The sequence below is a fragment of the Chelonus insularis genome, unplaced genomic scaffold, assembly GCF_013357705.1.
Source record: "Chelonus insularis isolate UGA/USDA-ARS -01 unplaced genomic scaffold, ASM1335770v1 contig_116_pilon, whole genome shotgun sequence".
Taxonomy (NCBI): Eukaryota; Metazoa; Arthropoda; class Insecta; order Hymenoptera; family Braconidae; genus Chelonus; species Chelonus insularis.
Window position 1 is genome coordinate 1475569 of NW_023276357.1, and position 13713 is coordinate 1489281.

General features: G+C 29.8%; 2 protein-coding genes across 5 annotated transcripts; one reads left to right on the forward strand and one right to left on the reverse strand.

Annotated features, from left to right (window-relative positions):
- The first annotated feature begins 1700 nt into the window (after positions 1-1700).
- LOC118075064 (uncharacterized) lies at positions 1701-4018 on the forward strand. Of its 2 annotated transcripts, XM_035096692.1 has the most exons (3): positions 1701-1818; positions 1896-2490; positions 3497-4018. In XM_035096692.1, the coding sequence occupies exons 2-3, from the start codon at positions 2010-2012 to the stop codon at positions 3841-3843; spliced, it is 828 nt and encodes a 275-aa protein (XP_034952583.1). In that variant the 5' UTR covers positions 1701-1818; positions 1896-2009; the 3' UTR covers positions 3844-4018. The 2 variants fall into 2 exon arrangements, with proteins under 2 accessions (XP_034952583.1, XP_034952575.1); XM_035096684.1 differs by having other exon boundaries at positions 1718-2490.
- A 131-nt stretch (positions 4019-4149) lies between these two features.
- Positions 4150-13692, reverse strand: LOC118074431 (myb-like protein AA). Of its 3 annotated transcripts, none has more exons than XM_035095662.1 (17): positions 13401-13692; positions 13095-13272; positions 12154-12265; positions 11847-11986; positions 11307-11405; positions 11111-11218; positions 10313-10702; positions 9599-9898; positions 9329-9515; positions 8062-8211; positions 7212-7659; positions 6319-6441; positions 5961-6221; positions 5345-5519; positions 5047-5253; positions 4629-4760; positions 4151-4533 (listed from the first exon to the last, which is right to left on the reverse strand). In XM_035095662.1, the coding sequence occupies exons 2-17, from the start codon at positions 13242-13244 to the stop codon at positions 4351-4353; spliced, it is 3165 nt and encodes a 1054-aa protein (XP_034951553.1). In that variant the 5' UTR covers positions 13245-13272; positions 13401-13692; the 3' UTR covers positions 4151-4350. The 3 variants fall into 3 exon arrangements, with proteins under 3 accessions (XP_034951545.1, XP_034951553.1, XP_034951538.1); XM_035095647.1 differs by having other exon boundaries at positions 4152-4533; positions 9062-9515; XM_035095654.1 differs by lacking the exons at positions 11111-11218; positions 11307-11405 and having other exon boundaries at positions 4150-4533; positions 9062-9515.
- Between the last annotated feature and the right edge of the window lie 21 nt (positions 13693-13713).

Here is a 13713-nt window from a genome sequence, read left to right on the forward strand (position 1 = left end):
ATGATTGGGAGTGATTCTGTACGTATCGATGTTTCGTAATTCAACCTTGAATAACAGTTCTATTTATTTTAAAGTCCGTAGAAAGAGAAATAAAGGTGAAACCGGAAATGGCCATAATTTTAGCATAAATTATGCTCGAATCACAATTTTGACTATATCAATGGAAAGCTCTTGCTCTCAGGAATCCATTGACACGCTTGTAGTCCATGTACCTCCCATAGATCGTAAGTTATAGGCGAAAAACGAAGCTATGCTCCGATAAAACATAAAAAAATCTTTAAACGCTCATAACTCGAAAACTAAGCGAGATACGGCATTTTTGACGGGGATATCCTATAGGGGGGATCGAATTTTTTACTCAGGTCCCGATCTTTCATATGAGCCCACGATCAACCCCGTAGCATTATATGCATACAAGTTATGCACTTTTTTTATGTTTTGCAGAATTTCAGGAATATCTCCTGATTTTACCAACCAAATATGGCCGACAGCCAGTGTTTGGAAATCGTCTCGTCCCCGTCTTTCCAATGACATCCATAATTTTATGATCCAAGCATAATTACGATTATTTGCTGTTTTTGAGGTTAGAAAAGAAAATTCTCGAATTTTGATGATTGGGAGTGATTCTGTACGTATCGATGTTTCGTAATTCGACCTTAAATAACAGTTCTATTTATTTTGAAGTCCGTAGAGAGAGAAATAAAGGTGAAACCGGAAATGGCCATAATTTTAGCATAAATTATGCTCGAATCACAATTTTGACTATATCAATGGAAAGCTCTTGCTCTCAGGAATCCATTGACATGCTCGTAGTCCATGTACCTCCCATAGATCGTAAGTTGTAAGCGAAAAACGAAGCTATGCTCCGAGAAAACGGAAAGCTCTTGCTCTCCGTCCGGATTTTTAACGCTGCATTAGGCTTCTATATCGGTCTCTTTTCTATGTTAATGTGTTAACGAGTCTTAAGGCTTCTGCCAAAAAAGCAAAGAATGGTGAAGTTCATAGATATCGTATTCAGTAGATCGGAACCTTTGAGTGCATACTCCAACCACCTGATGTCGCTAATTGTTTATTCTGACTCAATAACTTCGCGGTTATTTTTATAAATTTTCACTCAGTTTTTCAGCTTCTAGAAGAAATGATCTTCTCTACAAGTTTCTTTTCCAAGTAAAATAGAATGCAAAGGGATGATTCACCTCTGGAATGTTAAGAATCCATGATTTTTGATGAATGATGGCGTTGGTCATTTAAAAATCAAGTTTTTTCCGAATAAGAAGATTTAAGATTGAGCTGGTATAAAAAAGGATTTGTTAGGTTAACTATTTATGACTAACCTGCGTTGGATATATTTGTCCAATTACTATTGATAAAAAAATCGATCATTCAGTTAGTCTAATGTAGACTAGCTTATTTAAGAAAAAGAACTGAGTTCTAGGTATTTGAAACCATTTTTTGTTATGCATTTTTATCTTTCCCAGCTGCACCCTGTTTTGATATTGAAAGATTTTTTTTTCTTGGAATTTCATAGGCTGTTCTTTCTTGTCAACGGTCTAGCTAAAGTTCAAACGAGAAGTACACAATTGTCTACAGTTTATGTCATTGGGTCAGTGCCAATGGATTGTCATCAGACATATGTAGCACGAAGCAAAAAGGTATATGTGACTATGGGAATCACTCGTGAACTTCCGTGTCTATTCGTAAGCGGCTTCGGGATACCGATGAAAGTTTAGATGGTTCAGTTGGGTTCAAGTCGAGTACGACGATTGTTGTGTAAACGGAGGCTGGAAAAAAGTTATTTGCAGTTAAATAAAACCCGTTGTAACTTTTTCTTTTTCATTTTGATCCATTTCACAAGCTTTCATGATCATGAAATAGTAATACAAATTTCCTTTCAGTCTAGACTAACATAAAATTCATTATTAAATCAATCTCATTGCTATCGGAAACCATGAGGCGTTGATTATCGCGTGTATTTTGTTTGATAAACGCGGCAAATCGAGAATATAGAAATGGCAGCAGCTAGTGAAGCACCAATGCGAATTATACCATCTTACGTATCATCTAATGGTTATTATGGTTACGTTCCACCGATCAATGAGCCGGCCAAGCATCATAACAATTACCAAGATCTACAGCAACAAAATCAAAATCAACCGACTGTTAGTTATACAAACAATCACAGTTTTAATGATGTAGCAGCTTGTCATCGTCACAATCAGCAACATTATGATTACAATAATAGTCTATCAGCTATGGAAACTGATGAAGAAAATTGTATTGAAGGTGAATATTGTCAGAATAGCCATCGCGTGCTTCCAGTGACGGAAAAGCATCTCAACGATGATGATTGTGGGGGTGGCGTCGGCTTCATGTACCGGGTGGCCCATTCTGAGAACAATTACCTCACGAACGTATCTCAACGCGTCAACAGGAAACGCAACAGTTATGATGATCCTGCACTTCTTGGACAGATGAAAAAGTTAAGACAAGGTAGGAGAGAATTCACATCGACTTACCAAAACATCGTGGGTGCACGGAGTGAAAATTGTGTCGTCAAAAATCACGATTTTATTCAACAATCGCGATGAGCATGTACGAATTTGAAGGATATCTTTGATGTTTGTACATGGTTTAGGTAGTAAATATTTCGTCACCTAAGTATTTAGAAGTTGAACTGATTTGAATAGATGTTTTGTTGTTATATTTTTTTTCAGTTCTTTATTGTCAGTCTATTTTCTTGCCATCATTTAATATATTATCGTGGTTTGGCTTGAAAATTCACGTATACATACTCTTGAGAATGCACATGTTTATATTTTGAAATGCTAATTCTCAATCACTACTGTAGAGGGAGTAATTATTTTAAAGGGTTATCGCGGGCAACAACATTTAATATTTTTTTGTTTAAAAAAAACTTTAGTGGGAATTTTATAATTATTTCATATTAAAATAGTTCTAAAACTATTATCTAAAATGATAATTTTATAACTGCATCAACATTTAGACTGTTTATTCAATTATTAGATGATAAAATTAATTTTTAAATTTATTTTTAACAACTTTGGATTTTTTATTAGTAAAATATTATTTAAATAATTTTTTTTTATTTAAATGTTATGCGTTATGACGTTTATAAATATAATTTTGAGTTCAAAAACAATAATATGATTACATAAATTTTTAAGCATTGATATTTATTTTATAACAATAGCAACGGACTTGTTCACAATTAATTAAATAATCAACTCTTAATTTTATTCAATAAATTAAATTCATTTGATTTTTATTTATAAATAATTTTATTTGAAAAAAAATCTCTAAATCAATACAATGAAATTACGAGTTGATTAATAAATAATTTATGTTTGAAAAATATCTTCGTTTTTTTGTCATTTCTTCTGTGTAACAGCAATAAATGAGAATGATGGTAAAGGGAGCATGGAAAGATACGTGTTTGAACAAATAGGATGATAAGAAAGCGGATTTCCTTTCAGAGACGGTGGTAACAAACGTGTTTGCCATGGTACAGGAAGTAGAAGAGAACTTGGATCGACCGCGGTGTATAATGAGCCGACATCAATATGCTTAGTTTTCAACAGAACTAGTCCCCAAAAACGGTTCCCCAGGATGGTAGATGGTCGCTGCACACAAGCAGTAGGTAATAACTGTCTCTTAATACATGATAAGCCTCGAGAAAATATTCATGAGGTACGAGAAAACCCAATCACAAACGCATATAATGTAGAATATGAAACAATGTTAATGGAGACGCATGGCTGCTCAGTTTATCATCATCACCGCCATCATCTACTAGGCACTGGCACTTTCGAAGCTGAATTTTAGATTCACCTTTAAATAAATGACTTATAATTAAGATTTAAACAAACATGACTTACTATTTATACTAAACAAAAAGTTAGAGAACTATTTGTTATACAGTTATTGTTAAGATTCATTAAGGAAACTAAGGTTTTAGGATTTAATTATAAGTTTGTGTGCAAGAAAAATAAAATAAAAATATACTTTTCTACTTAAAAAAAAAAATTATTTACTTAAATTTTTTGTTATACCTTATTAATTAAAAGTATTATAATTTAAGTATTATAATTTGTAAAATACAACTGCTTTAGTTACTTTTTAACTATAGAAAAATAGTATGAATTACTATTAATACAATTACATGAAAAAGATTCATAAATTTCTTTTATCAACTGCTCTATAAAAAGTAAACATTTTTAAGATACTGTATAGCTTTGTTTAATTAATAGAAAAAAAAAACGAAATAATTTAATTACTTTTATAAAAAAGCTGTGAAATATATAAAAATTTTATGACAAATAGTCATTAATTTTAACGATGAAAAAGTATTGCAGAATTTCGTTCGAGTATTGAATTATCAGTTGCAACAGCATCATTACCATTCTCACTGTCTAAAATTTCTCGATCTGCTTCAAGAGCTGCGACATCTTGATTTACTGGAAAATGTAAATCCACACTATCTCCAAGTTCATCACTGCTGTTGTCTAATGAATTCTACAAGTTTAAAATAATGTGATAAGATAAATGTAGAAACTTTAATTATACTGTTGATTAAAGTTTTCAATCAAATTTAAAATGAGATAAACTACCTGTTGATTGTTCGATGCTTCTGGGCGTGATTGATCAGCTTCTGCTAAATCCTCATTGTACCCTGGTGTTAGAATTGATGCTGAAGATATCGAAGAGATAGAAGATATTGGATGAATATCCAATTGTGGTGCCTAAATTAATAATAATTAAAATGATAAGATATTAAAAAATTTTATTTTTAAATTTTAAATTATATTTAAACTTAAATACTACGTCTTTTCTAGTATTTTATAAAATATAAAATATTAAAAGTTTCTTTTCTCTTATATTATTTCAATGATTGCCATTGATAAATATTTGTACAACTAAAAAAAATTTTTTTATTTATATTTTATATAAGCTTATGTAATAAAACTATTTTTAAGATGGAAAATATAGTGTTAATAACAAAAAAAAGAATCAATATTCATTCCTTACATCAAATTCAATGTGATCGACCAATAAAGCTGGTATATTCTGGGGTAATGGTCGTTCAGAAGAATGGATTGGTGCCATTAAATACTCATTTACTAAAGATTGATGATCTGAACTGGTGTTCAAAAGTGGTCTCGCTTGAGCACCTATATCTGAATCTTCATCACTAGATTGGCAACTCTCACTAGCAGTTTGATCAGTTGTTTCATTCTGTAAAGAAATATTTGAATGACATCACTTGTTAAATTTTGTTATCTAAATGTTATTAGAAAATATTTGAAATAGAGATAAAAATGATTACCAATGGAATATTTGGTGATTGGGTATCTTGAAGTGCTCTTAATGATCGTAAAAGTCTTGGTCGAAGTCTGTGGTCTTCACTAATAGCCTTTATTTCTCGTAGGATTGTTATGAGGTAATCTGACCTTTTTCTATTTGCAGTAACTAAGGATAGCAGGATTTCTCTCATTTCACCACTGAAATCAATAAATTATTTAAAATTTATTATAAACTGATTTAACCAATTATTTTTTTAGTTTTATATCTCTTTTTTTTCATTTATATTACATAAATATTTTTAAACATAACTGCATATTTTTATAAGATATAAATTTCAACTATTTAAATTGGAAATTTGAAAATGAATTGCACGTAGATAAAATAAACATTGTGATGTAAAAATAAGTTAATTATTCATCGTTTATTATTCACATTCATGTCCAGCATAATAAATTCTAAAATTAACCTTTATATTATATAAATAAAAATAAATAATTAAATCAATCTTAATTGAATATATTAATTATCAAGAATTTTTATTTTAAGTTGTTTCTCAACTATATATTTAATTATTTATTTAAATTTTTAATAAGCTTCTAGCAAGTTAATTAAATAAATGATTTAAAAAAAAAATTTACCTGAGATGAAGAGAATAAATGTCATCATTACTATCTGGTACCAATCTAAAAGATGAATGCGCTTCTTCCCAAAAATTATCTAGCTGTTGAGACTGTGTTGCTTCATTAAAAGATATATTACTTCTGGCTGTAGAACTTTCTCGTTCATGGGTCTGTAGATTTGACTGGAGTTGGAGATTAAGAGAATACTGTGCATCTGAACTTGTCAAAGATGGTAGAGATAAATTATCGACTCCATGATCTCGATTTTTTTTATCCCAACTTTAAAAATAGAATTAGTTATTTAATTAATTAATCATTATAAATGCTAGAAGATTAAAAGATTTTGTGTAAATAATTTTGATAACAATAAACTCACACAAGTGTTGTATGTGCACTGGCTCCTGCAGTGTTAGTTGATAAACTTGAATTACTGGATGGACCAGGTAAAGAGTCTGTTATTGTTTTGGAATTTCCTGACAAAAGATTTTGCCTGGAATAACTGAAAAGCAAAACAATTCCAAACACATCACACATTGTTATTTTACAGAACATCACAATTATTTCATGCATTAATTGAACTTAAACAAATCTATCAAGATTTACACTCGGTGGTAAACAAATGATTAATCAACAAAAAAAAAACATCAAAAGGTCTTATAATAATTTTTTCCAATCAATACCTAGTATTATTTAATATTTGTTTGGTTGACTATTTTGACATTCTTAATTTAAAAATTGTTAGTAAATTTTTATAATAAAAATTCGACATTTCCGTGCAAACTTGTTCATTACTAGTTAATAATTGACTTTGATGGATGTGAATTGTCTCAAATATTCATAGTAAAAGCACAGTAAAATGTACATCAATAGACAAAAATAAACATTACAACCGCCAATCGATTTACATACCTATAAGGTACCTACCAAAAAAAGTTTCTCTTTTCTTGTAATCCTCATAAATAAATTCATTTCAAATGCACTTACGCGTAAAGAATAATATCTCTTAAAAAAAGGATATAACTAAATGATAAATAAATAAAATCGCGATTAAATGCAAAAACACAAACCGTGATTTTATTCCTCAATACTATAAATACAATGAAATAATAATTTTGAATATGACAGAAAAATATGATAATTTGTATTCAGAAAATGTATCACGAATTAATGGATTAATCTTGTTTAATTTCTCATGATCCATTGAGGTGTTTGGTCGTATAGATTGACTACGCTTGAGTCTTCAAGACAAGTGATAGACCATTTTTTTACCTTCGAAAATTATCCCAATAGTTGTTAGCACGATTTCCTGGTGGCACTTGATTATTAAGTTGTTGTTGATTGTGATGGTGATCAGAAGTGCTTGAAGCAACTATCGGAGTATGTGATGGTGCTGGAGATGGTGTTGGAAGAGAGACTAGATTCGGTAAAGATGAACTTGGAGGTAGAGCAGTCTCCAAGGTATTACCTAAATGATGAGTTGATCGACTTAAATTGGAATAATTCTCACGGTTTTCATTTTCAGTAACTCGTGGTTGATTTTGGGTCAATTGAAAGTGTTGTTGCAGTTGAGTTATTGCTGTCCTCATTGATTGAAGTTCTCGTTGCTGTGCCCATAAAAGCTGGCAGCATTGCTGCATTGTAGTGCTCATCATTTGAAGTTGTTGAGCTTGCGAACTCATCAATAACTGACGATAATATTCCAAAGAACCAGTCATGCCTATTCAACAATTTTTAGAAACAATAAAAATGTTTCAACATTAGAAAAAAGAAAAGAAAAAGAAGTTTAATGATTACAATTAAGTATATAAACATCTGTGTATCATTTGTAACAAAAATCTACTAATTAATCATCCAAAAAAACTATAAAGTAGATTTGAGTTATTTTCAAGTATGAGTAATGAAAAAAATGTGTTCTAATGCTTTTTTATTTTTATTACTCCTTACGTCTATAAATATAAACCAAGTGCTAATCTATGATATAATGCAAGCGGACAATTGGCTGAAGCTATAAAAATAGAATTTCCTAAATATTTCACAATGAAAATTCTATCTCAATGATAAACCCAATGAATCTATTGATACTATTGATTATCAGTTGATTTATTTTTAACATCTTTACCAGGCTGATGTGGTTGAGTAATCGGAGGAGCTGGAACATTCCACCAGTTGTTGCCAAATCCACTGTCAACAGCTGGTACCTGAAGTCCAATGTCCAGTAAATTGTCAGGGGCAGATATTCCATCAACACTTTGATCATTTGACTCACTCACTAAACAAAAATATGCAGAAAATTTATTACTCAATATTTTTTTTCGTTATTTAATGTATCTTTTGTTAATCAAATATTTATGGATAGCAATTCCAAATTTAGAATTATAAGATTTTAGTTTATTTAAAGCTTCCGGCATTTAAAATTGAATATGATTAAACTTTTTTATTTTTGGAATTTTCACTATAAAAAACTTTAATAAAATGACAAACGTAAATGATACTTAAACATTTTTATGACTGAAAATTTATAGAATAAGGAGCTTTATTACTATAAATTCACAGTACTTCAAAGCTTTGATGTCTTACTTTAGACATTATTTACTGAGCAATTCTTTATTCCTAGCGAAAAACATCATTTTGTTTTCTAAAACGAAGCTTCTAATATTCAGCATCTCGACTTCAAATATTTTTATAAACTAAGCACAAAATTGGATGATTATTCTAAAATATTAGCTCATTTATTTCTGTACTACGATTATTTTAATTTAAAAAATTTTTAAAGTTTCTTTTCTATTAGATAAAAGCTATCACTATTAAATTTTAGAATAATCAAAACTATCTACGTTTCGACTACAATGAAAAAATAATTTTTTCGTCATGCCTGCGCGGAAAGTTCACTTTTCCATTGGAGAGGGGTTGAACTTTCCACTCAGGTATGACGAAAAATTATATTCAGCCCTAAGGAGGACAATTAGACAAGCTTAAACCACGTGTTTACCCCCCTCGCCTTCGGCTCGGGTTGTAATTTTACACGTGGTTTGAGCTAGTCTACTTTTCCTCCCTAGGTGTGAAATATACTATTTTTTTTTATAATAAATGCATAAGAAACAGCAAATTTTAATTCATACCATTCATAGCATTAGGAACAGGCCAAACATTAGCAGGAGTACTGCTGTGACTATAATGTGAACTAGAGCCTCGTCTACTACTCCAATCAGTTCCACAATCTCGGTTAATACTCGAAGAATGAGGTTGGTCCTTTCGTACCAATTCTTCTAATTGTCTTTTTTTGTTTTGTGCAATGTCTCCATTTGCATTGTTATGTGTATTATTATGATGATTAATATTGTTGTTATTGTTGTTATTATTATTATTGTTGGTATTATTATTATTACTTTGATTGGTGTTGCTGTTCTTTTTCTCTGCATTGGAAATTCCTACTGTCGAAGAAGGAGGAGTTGATCCTTGCAAGAGAAGCGATGGAGCAGCTGATGTAGATGGAGTTGGATTTTTTAAACGTTGAATTTCAGCACGTGCTGATTGCAAGATAACTTGCTGTTCTTTCATTTTACGAGTAAAAGCCTATAATAAAAAAAAATTTGATATAATTTGAAAATGAAAATTTATAATTTCCTGAGCTAAAAAAAAATATTTTACAAAATTACCTGGATGTGCTCAACTGTTAAACGTTCTTTTGAGTTATTAAATTTAGCGTAAATATCATCAACATCACTATTTCGATCTAATGAGTGTACTGATGATGGTGCAGCACCAATTTCATCCTCAGCAGCATCACCATTCTCACAACAGCCTGCATTTGAATTTGATTCAACATCAGGTTCTGATGAATTGAGAGTATCTCTTGTAGCTTCTCCCATAAGATTCTTTAAGTGCGCCAATTGTAGTTTGAGCGATTCTAATTCAGCAGCTTTATCTCTTTCTGCATTACGTGAACTACTAGAGCTCTGGAATAAAAAAACGATTATAAAATTTTTATTTGTGTCAATACTTTTAAGTTTATATAAATATTTTAAGATAATATAGTTTAGTTAATTAATTAGTAGAATAAAAAAATATGTATACATTATCTGTTACAAAATTTTTTTACTTTTCAAAACTATATCAAAATAAGGAGTTATTTAAATAGCTGAGAAAACTTGAAAATAATTATTTATTTTTAGATACTAAGACATATCCATTTATATCTTGTTTTCAAGGGAGGTAGCTCAATTTACTTAAAAAGGTTTGAAAGCATATTTTTAACTCTTCAAAGTTAAAAATATTTAAAAATAGTTTCGATCTGTCATTCCATATTTAAACTAAAGATGTATTCAAGGCTTATTTTATTTGTAATCTATAAGATGTAAACAATAACTCACACAGCTAGCTCTATCAGACATTTCTGCTGCTTGTAATTCAGCAACAAGCGTATCCATCTGCTGTTTTTTACTCTGAAGTGCTGCTAATTTGCTCCGCAAAGCAGCAGTTTCTGATTCCAAAGTTGCAGTTTCATTTTCCATTTGACGTTGAATGATATTTGCATTATCACAAGTAGCCAAATTAGCTGACAATTCTCGTGCGTGATTTTCTTGTTGTAAAAGTGCTCGTTGAGTTTTTTTTGCCTCATTCAAACGTTCTCTTACTCGCATTTGCATTCCCACGAGATTTGCTTGATGTTCTTGCAACTGAGCCAATTTTCTCTGTGACTCTTCTACCTTCTTCCGCAATTGCGATTCTAATGATTCCTCACTCTCAGCACCGTCACCATTCTGTTCAAATGAAGTTAAATTATAAATAATTTTCAATTTCGAAATGCAAATGATTGGTCAACAGTGTCTAGAAAATTGATATTATAATGATTGTTAGTAAAGTAAATCAAACAAACCATGATGTTAAAGTTAGTAATTAATATACGATCTTGATGAGGAAGAACATCCAAAAGCTCAATAAAATGTTTCATTTCGGAAAAGCACGGTAATTGATGATCACACTACAATTATGCAATGTTAGTAAATATTTTGAAAAATAAATAATGTTAATCATTAGCCATGAATATTGATTTAATATAAAATACTTAAATATTTTCGATAAAAATTTATAAACAAACGTAAATTAAACGATTGTTGATGAATAATAAGTATCAATATTTATGGCAAAATTAATAAAAGCTTATTAACCTCATCTACAGGGCCCCGATAATTCTCCAAAAGCTTTGTGAGCTTTGCTTCACTATCACAAAGATCTTCCACCATTTTAGCCAATTTATCGTGTTGCGTTCGAGCTCGCTGTGAAGAATTGAATGATTAAAATTGAAGAGAAGAATAAAGATGATACTATTGATAAACTTTTGGCAATTATCTTCATCGAACTTACTGGATCCGAAGATTGACTCAGAGATTCCATCATCGTTGAGGTCACTCTGATGTAATCGCGAATTTGGTTTAAACGAGTCTCTACTTGATGTCTGTCCGGCTGTAAAATTTTATTGACAATTGAACATGAATATTACTATCAGTTCATCACATATCTAATTATTAAAAGACAAATTCATTCTAATTGAAGTGACATTAATTTAAAAGAATTATTTATACAAAACTTCAGAATAAATTGAATAAATATAGTTCCCATGAAAATAACAAATGAATTATTTACTTTCATTTATGTTACAACAACATTTTTGTGAAAGGAAAAAATTTTCTTTTAAAAATAAACCAAATTACACGTATTGGGGCTTGTATAAGTTTTTAGAAGCTTTAAAAACATTTTTGGAGTTATCTTTAAATTTCAGAAAGCTTATTACTGAATGATAAAATTGTTATTATAATGCTTATAAAACATTAAGTAAAATAAAATTAATGAAATTATTCAATGCAGTAGGAAAGAAAGAGGTTAATAAAAAAAAAATCAAGTTACCATCTTATCGACATTCGTAGGCTTCGCTTCTTGGACATGAGGGGGTGATTGAGCACGTGAATCGATTGATTGAGCCATTTCTTGCCACTGAGTACAATCGTCTCCAGTATAATTAAATTGCCGATTTCCACTAAAAGAAACTAAATCAATAAATAAAACATTATTAATTATTATTGCAAATATTCATTTAAAAAGATCTTATGTTTAATCTTTTATTAATGTTCTTTTTTCAGTGTTTATTTTATATTTTAATCTTAACTAATAAAACAGTTAGAATAACTAGTTGTAATAAAATAAAAATTCTTACATAAATCAGCAAAATCCTGGTAGGATAAAGAAGTAGTTGAAGACGTAGATCTAGCGTTGCTATTTTTAGTAGTTCTCACACTTTCCCGGTCATTGACTGGTTGCAAATCCAACTAAGTGAATTAGTGAAACAATTGATTAACAACTCACTTGAACTTTGTAAAGAATATGTTAAACAAGATTTGATAAAAGTTGTAGGTACATTGCAGGAGAACTTTTGTAATATAATGAACGAGACTTAGAAGTCTCGAAGTATGTATTCTTAGATGGAAACCCCCACTGTTAGAAGCTTTATTTATAGAATTTTACATCCTGAATTACAAGAGTAATTTCAACGTTCAAACTACAAAATACTTGATTGAATATCGTTTATAAGTATTCCATTTAAATATTGTGCCAGTTTGATGAATGCATTAATTAATAAATCAATTCATTTGTGAATGAATTGGTTTTTGATGGATGATAAGTGATTAGATACATAAGTTAGTGTTTCGTTTTTCTGAAAAATCTCAAATTTATTTGCCATGTGATGTGAATTATTTCATTATTATACCACTTGTGTTCAGTTACGTTTTTTAAGAAGACAGTACGAATGGAGTTGACAGCATAAATAGTTATTTTGCTATTATTTTTTGTTCAAATGTATAATTTAACCTTTTAGTCAATAACTTTAATAGAAGGTTAACTATTATTTAACCTCTAATTCTAATTTTTGGAGTAAAATATTATTAAATGTATTATTTGGATAAATTTTTATAATAAACATTGATAATTGTATGTGTTTGATATCTTCTTTCAAAGTATTTATTAATTTGTAATTAGAAAACTCCCTTTATGAATAATAAATCAAATGTTCTTTCTTTTCTTTATTGGTTTATAAGTTCAATAAAAATTGAGAATGATCAATGTTTAATGAATAAATAAGCTATTTGTTATACATACCAAATTATTGGAGTGTTGTGCTCGACTATGATAAGCACAACGCACAGATGGTGGAGTAGAATTGATTATTTCTCGATTCCGATCATTTCTGCGATTACTTTTGGGAAGTGTCCCCGTATTTTTTGGACTATCGTTTATGCCAAGAGTCATTGTCCTTGTGACAGCTAATTACTTTTATCTGTAAGTGTACATTATTGAACTTGAAAATTGTTATTAGAATTTTTCAGCACAAATTTATTGTTTCATAATATTAACTTGATAAAGAAATAGAGGTTAATTGAATTGAAAAAAATAGTTATTACTCACTGTAAATAAATACAAAGGATTGCTAATAATTTATAAAGAGAGTAAAAAAAAGTACTCCAAAGTACTTTAAAGTTCACAGTAAAAGATACACATGTAAAAAGTCATCATACAAATGTAGGCTGAGTAATTTATAAAGTGTTCAAAATCACTTTGCGTCAAATTATTTGGCAATAGTAACACGGGAAATCAAATCCTATAAATAAAATCACACTTCGACGCATTTCGTACACTTAGATAAGCCCAAATTCTAGAGACTTTGACAGAAATGATAACACCAAGCCGCATCAAGACACAGCGGCCATTTTTAAAAAAC

Excerpts from the sequence above, each read along its gene's own strand:
- LOC118075064 (XM_035096692.1), top strand. The coding sequence starts at position 2,010 with ATGGCAGCAGCTAGTGAAGCACCAATGCGAATTATACCATCTTACGTA. Across the intron at positions 2,491-3,496 it reads GATGAAAAAGTTAAGACAAG|ACGGTGGTAACAAACGTGTT; the intron begins GTAGGAGAGAAT and ends TTCCTTTCAGAG.
- LOC118074431 (XM_035095647.1), bottom strand. The coding sequence starts at position 13,244 with ATGACTCTTGGCATAAACGATAGTCCAAAAAATACGGGGACACTTCCC. Across the intron at positions 12,266-13,094 it reads CACAACACTCCAATAATTTG|TTGGATTTGCAACCAGTCAA; the intron begins GTATGTATAACA and ends TAATTCACTTAG. Across the intron at positions 11,219-11,306 it reads TGAGTCAATCTTCGGATCCA|CGAGCTCGAACGCAACACGA; the intron begins GTAAGTTCGATG and ends AATTCTTCACAG.